Source organism: Aplysia californica, unplaced genomic scaffold (assembly GCF_000002075.1).
Source record: "Aplysia californica isolate F4 #8 unplaced genomic scaffold, AplCal3.0 scaffold00516, whole genome shotgun sequence".
NCBI lineage: Eukaryota > Metazoa > Mollusca > Gastropoda > Aplysiida > Aplysiidae > Aplysia > Aplysia californica.
Window position 1 is genome coordinate 462,054 of NW_004797786.1, and position 14,423 is coordinate 476,476.

At 38.7% G+C, this 14,423-nt stretch overlaps 1 protein-coding gene across 1 annotated transcript; it reads left to right on the forward strand.

Annotated features, from left to right (window-relative positions):
• Positions 1–12,752, forward strand: LOC101861151 (the record flags this gene model as incomplete). Its single annotated transcript, XM_013086883.2, is given in 6 exon segments — positions 1–97; positions 1,581–1,615; positions 4,207–4,394; positions 6,484–6,577; positions 10,001–10,097; positions 11,145–12,752. Coding segments are annotated over 6 exon segments (765 nt in total). The 3' UTR covers positions 11,401–12,752.
• Positions 12,753–14,423: the final 1,671 nt, after the last annotated feature.

Here is a 14,423-nt window from a genome sequence, read left to right on the forward strand (position 1 = left end):
AGATGGCACTGGAATTGAAGGAGAGTGTATCTGCAAAGTTTGTCCCAAAACATTTACTGAAAGTGAAGGGAAATGACAAGCTGCAGTCTTACTTCAGGTGAAATTGAAATTACCAATTTGTGCAAGGGAGTATACACAGCACTGTGTATTAGTTAAAAGTCTTTTGAAATACAGTCAAAATTGTTTAAGATGGCCACCCATTTTCGAGGACAAAAGCGTCCGTTCTAAGCAGGTGAAATCAAAAAGAAGAAAACATACTCTTCACTTTTGAGGTTCTAACTGGAGTCAGTCCCAGGCTTAGGGCAGTAGGAGAGAGCAAAAACATCGCCTACTTTGCAACGAACTAGTCAGCTATTGGTTCAGTCTTAACAATACCAACAGGTGAATAGATTATATAATTATGACGGCTTGTTCACAATGTCAGGAGCAGATAAGTAATTAATAATTTAAATGGTAACATGTTGGACAATAATAGATTTGTGTGGCCATCTTAGACAGGTTTTTTAGGCTCTTAGTTGATGAAATATTGTGGCCGCAGACGGGTTGGGCAGGTTGTTGTTTTAGGCAGTGCCTTTATAGAAAAACTGCAAAGGGGGAAATGGAAAGTGGTCGTTTGTACAGGTAGTTGTCTCAGACAGGTGACCATCTGGACAGGTTTGGCTGTTCTTTGGACTAGTTTTACAAAAGAAAGAAGTGCATTTTTCATTTCCACTTTTTCATATTTACAGTTGAACCTGTGTAAGATGGCCACCCATTGTCGAGGAGAAAAGTGGCTGTTCTAGACAGGTGGCCGTCTTAGGCAGAACTGGTCAAAACAGAGAAAACAAAGCTTTCCCTTCTGAGGTCTGATCCAGTGGGGGTTGCAGGCTAAGGACTTCTTTTTTGTTCTTTCTCGTTTTGTGCAATAGGGTAAAACAAAGCGAAATGTGGCTGACGAAGATGGCCGAATGCCATGGTAAAACAAACATTGGGTCACTACAACTTACTGAATGAGTGACACTTCTGTAACAAGTTCATGTTAACGTCCATTGTTACGGATTGCTCATCTTACTTATATGAGTTGTGGGCGGGCTTAAAGATTATGATGGATCACACGCCTGAACATTTACTTTTACTGACTTATTCTTGTCAACTTGGGTAAATAGTGGGAGGGTCCTACACAACATGATCAGTTCATTCAGTGGAGGGACTGACAGTAACGGCTGGTGAATGGATTATGACAGTTCGTCTGCATTAGACAGGACACAGATCACTGAGCAGCATTTCTATTGAGACTGAGGTTGAACTGTCAGGGCTGTGTAACAGAGGGCAGCATTAGAACCGCATTGTGGCACTTACGTCTTGCTTGTCTCAAGGATGGCGAGATTTAATTTTGCTTAGTTTTAGTTTTTAAAAATTTACAACACATGCAACGCGAATAGGTTATAAATATTCACAGATTAAAGATGTTACTAGAGAGTAACATAAAAAGTAAAGAAGAAGGAAAGACAGAGTCGATAGATGTTTGATAGGAAAGGAGGAAATCTCACCAGATTGTTTGTTTTATTTAATGATTTAAAATTTTTTGGTGTACATTTCAGGTTTCTCATTGAGCACAATTACAGAAGGGGAATCAGTAAGTAATCATGTTCATCATATTTCTTTTTTGGCCCCTTTAACCCATCTGTATATTAAGACAATGTAGGGGGACCAAAGCGCGTCTGGACTTGACGTGGCCAATTTCTGAACCGTCTTTTCCTCTTGCTGAACATGCCGACTCTTCTCAGAGTGACTTCTCCTTAGATCCACGAATATTAAAAATGTCTTTCTAATGCTCTACTTGGCAAAGATGGTATCAATTCAGAGCGTGTTGTTTCGATCTTCCACAGCTTGTTTTTTGATTGGATGGGTTGTTTCAACTCTATTTGTCTGGTTCTTTGTTAATTTCATTTTTACATCCTTTTGTCATCCTGTTTTTGGTTGTGTTTCTTCATACTGCGGAGTTTGATAATAATTTATCATATGTGAGGCATCTTGGTGAAATCAGGCGCTCGTTAAAATAATTAAATCGACCACCTACAGAAAACCAACCAGAAATTTTTCCAGCCAGATATAACCTCCTGATAGTTCGGAACCACCTTCAAGAGAGGAAATTACTGCAGCTGGTCCCTGCCTTATACCACTGAAAGCCCGTAAGGCAGATAAAGATACATCAGTGGAAATTCTCTATGCCTTATTCGAAAAGGTTTGGCAAGAGGAGGAAATACCATCATACTGGAAGGAAGGCCACCTAATCAAGCTGCCAAAGAAGGGAGACCCCAGCAATTGTAACTATTACAGAGGCATAACACTCCTGTCCATACCTGGGAAAGTCTTTACCAGGACACTCCTCGAGAGAATCAAGCTGGCCACAGATGAGAGGCTCTGCGGAAACCAGGCAGAATTCCGCAAAAACTGATCATGTGTGGACCAGATCGCTACTCTGCGCCTCATTGTTGAGCAATCGCTTAAATGGAATTCGCCACCCGTGGTCAACTTTATTGATTATCCAAAGGCATTTTACAGCATGGACAGGGAAACTCTGTGGAAACTCATGAGGCATTATGGTGATTTGGAATACCCGACAAAATCATCAGGCTTGTTGGGGCCACCTGTAAAGGAACAAACTGCCAAGTCTTCCACAAAGGACAGCTCTCAAAACCATTCCAGGTACAGACAGGAGTGCGACAAGGATGCTTGCTCTCACCTTTTCTCTTCATACTGGCAATTGCCTGGGTCATGAAAGAAGCCATCAGAGGCAAGTGCAACAGAATAAAGTGGGTCCCTTGGCAGCAGCTGGATGACTTGGATTTCACCAATGACCTTACACTGCTCTCTCACACACATGGTCAGATGCAACAAAAGACCAAGGAACTCAACAGCCTATCAAGGGGTGTTGGTCTACGTAAACATGCGGGCAAGTCGAAAGTAGTGAAGTTAGGAAAAGTTTCAAGCCCTGCTGTGACAGTGGAAGACACTCCCCTGGAAGAAATGGACTCATTAACCTACCTTGGAAGTATCATTGATGGTGAAGGTGGAACTGAGGCAGATGTAAAAGTGTAAAAGCAAGAACTGCCGAGGTACGATCAGCATTCAAGCTATTGTCAAAAGTCTGGAAAGCAAGCAACATCTCACTGCGCCCCAAGATTTGACTCTTTATTTCCAATGTCAAGTCTGTGCTCTTCTATGGCTGCGAAATTGGAAGACAACAAAGACAGTGCTGAATAAAGCTCAGACTTTCATCATCAGATGTATGTGGAGTATCCTAAGAATTAAGTGGCAGGATAGAATAAGAAATGAAGAGCTGTGGGAAAGGACAGGACAAAAGGATGTATAGAAGTAGAAATAGGACTTAAAAAGTTGCGATTGATGGGACACACCTTCATAAAGCTGAGCGGAAACATCACAAGATAGTCGCTGCCGTGGAACCCACAGGGACACGAGGCACGGGTAGACCACTGGAAACATGGAGATGTGTGGAAAGGGACGTGAGAGAGATGAAGCTCACTTGGAACGAGCTAGGAAGGATGACCCAGAACGGAGATAAATGGAAGGAGCTTGTATGTGGCCTATACCCTGCCAGGGGTGAAAGCCATTGATGACGATGAGGCATCTTGGTGAAATCAGGCGCTCGTCAAAATAATAAAATAAAAATACCCGCCAATTTTCAGCCAATTTGGTAATTTTTATTGAATTTTTGTTTTTTGGGGGGCTCAACACTTCATACATCTAATTAAAAACATATTTCGCTGTGGATTTTACGGCAAAAATGTTGTTTAAAGTTTAAAAGCACCAAAATTACAAATTTTTGGTTTCGAAGGACTCTCAAGCTATGGAAGTTATCGAACTTTGGCGGCCATTTTCTCGCTAATTTTACCTCTGAAACCAGTCGTTCCTCACATCCTTGAATCCCAAATATCCCAACTTCTATTCAAGACAGATGGGTGTTTCTTTCATCAAAAGCAAAGATAGATGAAAAAGCTCTATAAAGCTGATACCAATGACTCTATATGCCCCAAAATTGAGAAGCGCCTGATTCCACCAAGTCGTGACACATATATAGTTCTGAAAGTATAATTTTCCGTTGAACTTGTCCTTTTTTAAAAATCACTATACGCTACTCCAGTGTCTTTCTTTGTAAGCACACAATGTTTTTCTTATATAATGTGTCTTTATATTATCTTACAGATAAAGTTGACTATGGAAGATGTGCTGCATGCTACAGGTCACTGACCATACACGACCACCCACGACTTTCACCAGCTCAGAAAAAGACAAAGAAGCTGCAAAAATTACTCGCTAAGGCAGACAAGAGAAAACTGTCAAAGTTTCAAGACAATGCTGTGAAGAAATTCTTAAAGAGCTCAAGTCACCTTGTAAGTATTTCATTTCATGATGTTAAATTGGCCTACATAAAGCAATGATTAGAGAGGAGAAAGGTTTATTTGTCGAGTGTTTGTGAAGATATGTATCCATTTCCATTTTTCAGAATATGTTTAATCTCTGATGAAAAGTCATTTTGCTCACCAGGGTACCCTGTTGTCAAAAGACTGAGAAACTGAAATAATTGTAAATTTATTATAAGAGTTTGACTATAAAAATCCTTCAGATGGTGAAAAGAGTGTTAAGCATAACGTCTATTAGCATAACGGAACAATGAGATTAAAGCACACCTGGACTGTTCTTCTAACCCTGCAGACTTGAAATGGTCTTGACCCTGTCTGAAGATCTAGACCTGTTTTCTGGATACAGGTATTGTCATTTCTGTGGTTAGCAATAAGCATACTCGTTTAAATATATCAAAACACAAGTGCAGTGTTTATCAACTCTAGCAAGTGATCGTACGTTGGTGAACGTATTCCATTAAGTTCCAAAAAATATCTCACCTGTTGTTGTTTTGTTTTTCAAATAAAAACATTTTAAAAGCTTTTCAAATATTTGATTTTTAAAATCTTTTTGAGGTGTCATCATATTTATACAGTGGAGTCCACCTAAAATGAACACCCTTTATTTGAACAGTCGGTTAAAGTGATCGATATCCAGCGGTCCCGATTGAAACGCTGTTTGTCTAAGTAAAAAAATAGTAGATAAAATGGACCGATTTCATGGGGATATCGGATAAAGTGAACGCCCAAAATGAGTGAAACGAAGAACGGACCGACCGTGTCACTGTCGCCATGCTGTGAAAATAAAATTCTTTGCTTCGGGCATCGGCAGACAATCCCTGGTCGGCATTGACGACGGCAATCAAAATCAGAAAGGAAGAGCTCTAGTCCAGGCTCGCCCGCTGTGTTGTCCCCCACCCCACCTCCACCCTAGACCCACCACTGCGCGTAGCTACTGTTTCTAGGCCTCCACCCCACCAAAATGGTTAAACTGAACCTTGGATAAAGTGAACACTTTCTTCCTGCCCAAAGAATTCACTTTAAGCAGACTCTTCTGTACATGGTTTTAATCGTAACACCATTGTAAGTTGTGATAAATGTTTGCTCCTGTGGTTAAAAAATACCATTCAAAGAGAAAGAAAAAAAAAAGTTAGCACTGATGACTCAGATGACTACATGTTGTATAATAACAACCCAATAAGTATTGTCTTTTAATTTAACCCTATCCGTACGTCATGTTTTATAATCGTATCCTTGCGACGTGGGGAGCTCTGTACCACCACTTTCCAAAGAGGAAATTTACTCGTTAATCCGATCCGTACGCTTTGCATAGCAGTCTGTCAAAATGATTTTTTTTTAAAGTTTCAAAGAGATCTTCGCACAAGAAGTATTCTAAAATGTGAAGAATACAACCCCGGGGGTCAAAATGACTCCAGGGCGTACGGATAGGGTTAAGCTCACCTCATGTAAATTTAAGTAATAAAGTCCAGCACTCACACAGCAAAATCAACGAGTCATAGAAATCGTTTTGTCAAAATACACATACATACGATTTTCGCTATACATGTTTTAAATACAAAGAAATACATCATTTTAAAGAAAAAACTGTGTGCTATGTGTGTGTTCGCTACGTGTATACTAGACTGCAATAGTTATGTTATGCGATGGACTAATGTAATCTTGATTGCTGCTGTAAAATATATAACTTTCTTCTGCAAATCATTGGTTGTTACATCCGCAGAGGTTTAGGAGCAATGAACAAGAGATCTTTATATGCTTTCTCTTAACTCTTTATTCTGTGGTATACTGACTTTAAAACCATTGTGGATCACTATTGATGAATCTATTTACTTAAAATTTAGTTTGTATGTTTATATGGATTTGGCACACTGAAAATGCTCGAGCAATATAATATTGTCTTTTGCCATTGTCGGTAAAGTTTCATGCATGATGGATGAGCGAATGACAATACAATGTTTTTGTTGGTTTCTGTGATAACTCTTCTGTACTTTCTCTAAAGCTAATCTATTCATTTTTGTCTGTCACATGATTCAAACTGTTTTAACCTACACTATTTCAGATTGCCAAGTGCCCATCATGCGGTCATGTAAATAGGCAGTCCATAGTGACGAATGAACAGAAATTCCACATAAAAGACATGCTTGCTCATGAAGGTATGGTATTTTTCTTTCGATGTCTTCACTTGTTTGCAGATCTGGGTTGAATTTACTTCAATATAATTTTTCATTGAAAAAAGATTAAACTTTTGTAAGATAATCAAACATAAAATTGTCAGCAAATGAAAGTGTTTTGCATTTAAAATGAAATTTGGTACTGAAATCAGTTTCCAATAACTCACACCACTCAGGCTTGTAAAGATGTATCATAGCGTAACGTGGAACTGAATAGACATAAGTTCTTACATTGGATCTCTCGATCAATCCATTCCACAAGTGAGATTTGACACAATCTCTGTAGGCCTACTTGTTCTTCACAGCATCCAATATTATGCCTCCGCGATTTTTTAGTCTCCCTGGGCCTCCCGTTTTATGCCATAAATCAGTGGCAGGTGACCTGCAGCTTCACGCGTCGGGTCGAGGATTGACTGGGGTCAACTCATGCACTGTGATCTTGTCCTTATCCTTACGCATTTTTCACCTTAATTTCCTAAGCCATAAAAGGATGCTCACTCTACCCCTGGATCTATTTCTTCATCAAATTCGCCTATTCTACGTGTTCTTCATATCCTGTGAAAATTTCACCAGCTTCCGTAGATTCGTTTGGAAATAATAACAGTTTGAATTAGTGAGTGTAAAGCATTCAAAAATGCTGTTGTGAATTTGATTACAAATTTTTCCAAAATGAGTCGATAGTGTTCATTTCTGTTTGTGTCGTGTGATAGTCATTAAATCATATTTTGTACTGGTGTGAATTTTGTTTATGTGGCATTCTGCAGCGAGTTACAGTTAGTGAATTGTGTTCCTAGGTAAAAATTGTTCAACTGCAATGAGTCACATATTGGAGTACCATAGACAGTCTCTGAGTGAGCTTTGTCACGTGTGTGGGTTGTTTAAATTTAATTGTCAAACAAACAAAATAAAAGGTTACAGAAAGCCCCAATTATGTAAGCCAACAATAGCAAGAACGTTCTCTTGATTTATGGGATTGATGTGAGCGTTGTTGTTGTTGTTTTCAAATCCCTTTAGCTGCGAGCATTTCGCTCTTGGCAGCACAATGCCTCCCTCAAGTAACCACATGTCCTTGTCATCTGGTCAACGCCAGAGTAGAGCAGGCTTTGTATGTCTGTAGGTGTGTGTAGGAGCTTGCATCGAAGAACTGCCAGGTTTGGGCAGTGAAGAAGAAGATATTCAACGGTCTCCTCATGGTAATCACAGTGTCTGTAATGGGGTTCCCACATGGGGTTGATTCTGTTTATGTGCTTGTTGGTGTGTGAGTGTCCTGTGCGGGCTCTGAAGATCAATGTCTGATCGGCTCTACATAAAAGATTCGAATTGATGTGAGGGACAAAGATGCACAGCCATATTCTGCTAACACATTTAATTTATACGTCAAGTGTTTTACCACGATTTCAACGATCAAAAGGAGACATATCGCACGTCAGTTGCAGCCACAAAAAAGCTGTTGACGCTTGTAGCTACAAACGGTGTGCCTTTAACAATAGCATGAGTGTGAATTCCTGCTCCGTTTGTCGGCATCACTTGAGTCTTGTTGGTGGCTGCATACAAAGAATACCTGCATTCTCCAAAGTCAAGCTGCTCACATGATGACACAGCACACACATTATAGTCCCATTGTAAATGATGACACACCAACAAATCTTATTGCCAGTCCTACAACAAGTAGCCATCACACTCCCATCCAGTCACGAGCATTATGAAAAAACAAGTCTTGACCTAACAAAACTGCATGCTATCATTTCATCAACACCGCATGCCATCACTTCATCAAAATCGCATGCCATCACTTCATCAAAATCGCATGCCATCACTTCATCAACACCACATGTCATCACTTCATCAACACCACATGTCATCACTTCATCAACACCGCATGCCATTACTTCATCAAAGTCGCATTCCATCACTTCATCAAAATCGCATGCCATCACTTCATCAACACCGCATACCATCACTTCATCAAAATCGCATGCCATCACTTCATCAACACTTATGACACCATCGAAGTCACAAACACTCACAACACATACATCAACACCTCCGATGTTCAAAAATGAACTTGCATTCACTCACTCTCTAAACAAGCCAGGAGATCAACCTCTAACTCTAACAAAAGAAGATGAGAGAACAAACACACATCTCATCAAAATAAAATTTTCTTTCTTCTTTGGACCTAAAAATTAGTCTGACACAGTTGCCAGGGCTGCCAACCTTTCCGATTTTTTCTTAATCATTACGATTTTTTAGCCACACTACGAAATTCCGATTGTAAGGCGATTTATTACGATTTTTTAGATCTATAAAAAAAAAAAATATTTTTAGCTCTTTTTTTAAATTTTACAAGTCTTAGTGCAGACCTGTAAATCGTCTGCCAATAGTCGGAAAAACGTCAATCTCTAAATCAACCCCCCGCCCCCTAAAGAAAGGAACTGTAAGGTAGAGTACTCATTTCCCACTTCTCAACAATGAATAGTTTTGTTGATTATAAACCTAACACAAATGGACAAGAAAGCAGAGGGGGGGGGGGAAGCATATCAAGCAAATCAACATCCAACACGGCAAATCCAACATGGCGAATTGCACCTACATTTTTATGACACATTGACGCAGATTTTCCAATCAGTGACTTAACGTGTCCGTCATCTGGCACCTTCATTGTCACATTGTCTCCTGTCTCCCCATTGGGTGGCAAGACTTGTATCAGGAATAAATGATTGAATGAAATGTGGGCAACTGGCATCAGATGTTCAGAACTATATCTTGTGTGTTCCTTGTCCTACCTATAGTTGTAAAACGTGCAATAAATGCAGTTTTTTATGATCATTGTTATTGTTATTATTACCTGCACATCTCCATTAATGATGTTTTGTCAATCTCCATGAGGCTAAGATTGTGGGAAAAGAAAAATGAAAGACAAAGATGAGGAGAAAAAAATATCACTGGAAAAAAAAAAGAAAGGAGCTATAAATGATTAACTGGCAGTGGGTAATCTATGTAATACAATGATCCTATCTGTTATTCATGAAAAGTGAATGTAAATTTGATCCTTCTTGTCTAGATAAAAATTTAACAGGATTCGGATACCACATTGATACCGGTACCACTTCAGTCCTGTTATATGGCCAGGGCCCAATGCATAGTGACATCCACAGTTGAACTTTTTCTACAACCACTGCCTAGATAGGACATGAAAAATCTGAGGAAATTCTTTGTAATTTAAAAATATTGATCCCCACAAACCTTTTGATTTTTCTCACAAACAGTGTACGTTTTTAGTCTCCATTTTTTCCCACTGTACATCTCTCTACATGGTGCTGGTTTTTCTTACACACACTTTTTTTTGTTGGCATCCACAATTTGTAGCTATTGGCCTACTTTTAATTTGCTTTTGTTTTTCAGTGGCACAGGAGTCTATGGTGGTACCAGATGCGACAGAAAGTTCTAAGAAAAAAAAGAAAAAGAAGAAAAGAAAAACAGAGCAAAGTGAAAGTTACGGGTATGTTTAATTAGTTTTAAAACTGGTATAAAGTCTCTTTTTGTCAGGCTTGAACATGTATTTGTTTAGAATTTCAAGCATTGTTATTATGTTATTATTCATGCTGTTAATAACTGGAGTGTAATAAAGGGTTGTTTTATGTGTAGCACATGTTCTAGATATTCTATTTCAGATGCAGTTTTTTTTTCAAGGGAAAGATGGTAGGTTGCATTGTTAAGACCAATTCACCCAAAGTCCTGATGCCTTCAGTCTCAGCCAACAGACACTGTAGCTCATGCTGAACTAAGGTTATGACATTTTAATTTGAAGTGTTTAATTAAACCTTGGCTTAGAAAATAGATGAATTGCCTTACTTTCCTCAACTTTCTGTTTATCTTTTTATGTCATGGCATATACTCGGACACATATAAATTTCCATGCAACGACTGCTTTGTGCTTGTGAATTCCTCAATCTGTTGCAAATAGCACACCACTGTTAGTTAACATTGTACCCGTGAAGTTCTGCAGGGATGCTGTTTTTCCTTTTTTCCCCCCTGAAAATAACTGTTATTATTCTCAGCATTTGTCTTCTGTTCAACCCTGTATTAGTTGTGGCTATTGTCTTTTTGTTTGCAAATGCAACTTCCTTAAATTTTTACAACATCCCTGTGGCATCCCTGATTCTGTATTACGCAAATAGCTGAACCATACCAGATGATGCATCCCCTCAGTTCTTTCTGTGCTCAACCATATAAAAGAATTGCTGTTATTGCTTGGTATTTTATTCCATGTATTCATGTATACTGCCTCCTTTGTGTGAATGAGAAACATCGGTGTAAAGTATTGAGACCAGTTTCCCTGAAGAAGGGTGGGAGGGGGATGAAGAGAGGTTAGGAGAAAAAGAGAGAGATACACTTGTATGTACAGGGTACCATTAAATGAGTCTCTCTATCAAATGAAACTATACTAAACTTATATGTATATATGTAGGACATTTTAATTAACTTAAATATATATACTTTGGTGGATTATCCCTGTTTCATTTCCCGTTTCTTCATCTCTTTCCAGGTCACTAAAAGATTCCCTGCCCCCCAGTCATTCAGCTGACATCAAGAAAACTTTATTTTCCTCAAATGCTCAAGGAAATGCAGTTCATAATTCTGTGAAAAATCCAGCACCAAAAACTTTGAAACGACCTCTGCAATCACAGTCTCAACCAAAAGGCAAAAAGCTTCTAAAACAGAAGGAGTTGCAAGCCATGTTATCTGGGAGTGGCAAACCAGGGAACTCAACTTCTCTCAAAGACTTTTTGTCATCTCTCTGATTCAGCAATTTGCAACCATGTTGGCCCTTCTTCCCTCAACTTGCCAAATTTCAGTGTACCAGAAAAAAGTGCTTTAAATTTCAGAGCTCGTTCTCATTGGCGTTCGCTTACAGTACAGACAGGCTGCTTCTCTCCACCAACATGTGAACGTGGCCAAGGAAATTAAAAATAAGAGGCTTAGTTGCCAGGAATGCAACATCATGTATATATACTCTACACACAGACCCTAGGCTAGAATGTTGTAGTTCTACTGTCGTCATTTACCCTAGGGATCTTCAGCCCATATGGTGTTATACTCTAGCCATACAATGTAACTGGTTTCTTGACAAAAGTTTTTTTACCCTTCCAGCCCCAGCCACTTTTGTGCACTCCATTAAACCCAGTCCCAGCCTATACAGTAGTATTTCAGAAAAAGAGGCATGCGTTCTAAAAGGTGATGTAGTATCTTTGTAATGAGGTTTAGATAATAACAACAATGTTTAAAGGTAAATGAACAAATATTATAATTATAAAAATTAATCTTTAATTAGGTTCGCAAATATTTTTTTTAATGCGCAAATTTGGTATCCCTCGAAACTGAGAATGTACACTCTTGGGACAGTGGGAGGTACAAGCGCTGTTGAAAATATATATGCACATGGTGCTGGAAGGGTTAACGGAATGTTAAAGAGTCATAGAGGGAGACAGGTATTAAAGAAAGGTTGGAGCAGGAAATATTTTTTGGCCGTGCATAACCCCTAATGAGTTTTTAAAAATATACCAAGACGAACCCATGCCCTTTTCTTTCATATCAATGGACACCAGTACTTTTAAACCTGCAACATATCCAAAGAGAGAAATAACTCATGGCATTATCACATGAACCTGTAGTGTTTACGTCAGAATCACCACAACCTATTGCAGGGACATCAGCAGTATCACCGCAACCTATTCAAATACTGATTTGACATCTACAACCTCTCCACCTTTTTCAAACTCTTTTACCACATTACTTAGTGAAAGAGAACCCTGCCTCGAACTAACACCAACACATTTCTGCCACTCAAGTCTCTGAGGAAATTGATGGGTCAACTTGTGTTTCCGCTAGTGACAAAATTAGTTCCTGACTTTATGTGCCCCATATGTGATGTTTTCAAGGACTGGCCTGGGAAACAACCAGGCTGTATGTATGGCTTTGTGCTAACACTGAATGTTGAGTGCACAGAGTGCAGAAAAGTTGTGTCAAGTCACTTATTAAACATTCTCTTGAAGCATCCTTGTGTAAAATATTAGCATGTGTGCGGTTTTAGTTGTATATATTATATTTTTTGAGAAATTGCCCTCTTTTTGTGAATAAATGTGTAAAATAAAAATGTAATTTAAATTAGTCCAGTCAATCTACACCAAATAGTTAGGCTACTACAGAAAATTCATACACTATCCGAAACAGGAAAAAACGTCATGTTCGCATGGATATCTAGCCATGTGGGCATCCGAGGAAACGAGCAGGTAGACGACCTGGCGAAGAAAGCCTCGTCCCTTCTGCTGGGATCAACGACAAACACTCTCCCTCAGACTGACTTTAGAAATAAAGTCAAAAAGTACACCTCCAGTCTGTGGGAGAGCCACTGGGAAAAACAGAAAAACAATATAGGCTGCTATATGTTATAACACCCAAACTAGAACAGCGAAATCCTTCGGACCTCTCCAGAAGAGACGAAGTAATTTTTACTCGATTGCGCATCGGACACACGGCCCTGACCCACAAATACCTCCTACAGGGAGATGAGAAGCTGTTCTGTGTTGGATGCGACACAGATTTTACCATTAAACACATCTTAACCGAATGTCTAGACTTTGGAGAGATCAGAAGGAAATATTATGAATGCAAGAAATTGCAAGACATTTTTTCCGTCGTTGGTCCCAGCAGAATTTTGAATTTTACGAAGGCCATTGGCCTTTATGGCAAATTGTAAAGTGAAATCGTACTATTTAAAACTTTTATTGTTATTTATAAGAGTTGTTTTAAATTGAAAATATATTAATACTGAATTTTAATATTTTAGCATTTTAAAGTCTAATAGTTAACCAACCGTGCAGTGAACTTTTGCGAATGTAAACAACTTGTGTTTCACGCGCTCATATGACCTTATGCAGTTGCGAGCGCCGTAAAACCCTATACTACTAACTAACTAACTAAATACTGTTCGCAAAATTTGGCCTTAGCTCCATTAGTAGTAAGATTCTAAAATGTGAAGAATACAACCCCAGGAGTACAAAATGACCCGAAGGCGGACGGAGAGGATTAATAAATATTTTTTGTAAGCCATCTGAACTCCGATTTTTTTAGATCTGAGTTACACTATACCTAAAAATAAAATCTCTTGCAATTTTTAAAGGTGAAATCACAAATTGACTGGACTAAATGTGTATATATGTGGGGCTGTGTCGTGAAATCAGGCACTCGTCAAAATAAAGAAAGTGAAGAAACTGGCATTTTCTGCAGGTTTTGGGAATTTTTATCAAATTTTTATTTTTTTAGCTCAACACCTGCCATGTCCATTAAAGAACACATTGCTGTGTGGATAGCACTGAAAAATGTTGATTAAAGGCACAAAAAATGTAAATTTTCTGTTTCTATAAACTCTCAAAGCTAAGGAAATGACTAAACTTTGGCAGCCATTTTCCACTAATTTTACCTCTGAAACCGGGCGATCCCTAACTCCTTCAATCGCAAATATCTCGACTTGTATTCAAGATAAATAGATATTTTTTAATTGATAACAAGACAAAAGAAAAAGCCTTAAGATGATACCAATAACTCCACTTGCCCAAAATTTGACGAGCGTGTGATTCCACTGCATCCTGACACATATAATATTATATATATGTGCAATTTTCAACACTGTAACAAAAAGTATGGCAGGTGCATGATGGTGCTTCCTGGCCTATAAACATTTTTGTTTCTTATGGGTAAGAAAGTGCTTACCAGATTGGAAATAAATATTTATAATATATGCCTGAATATTAGTGCTATTTTATGA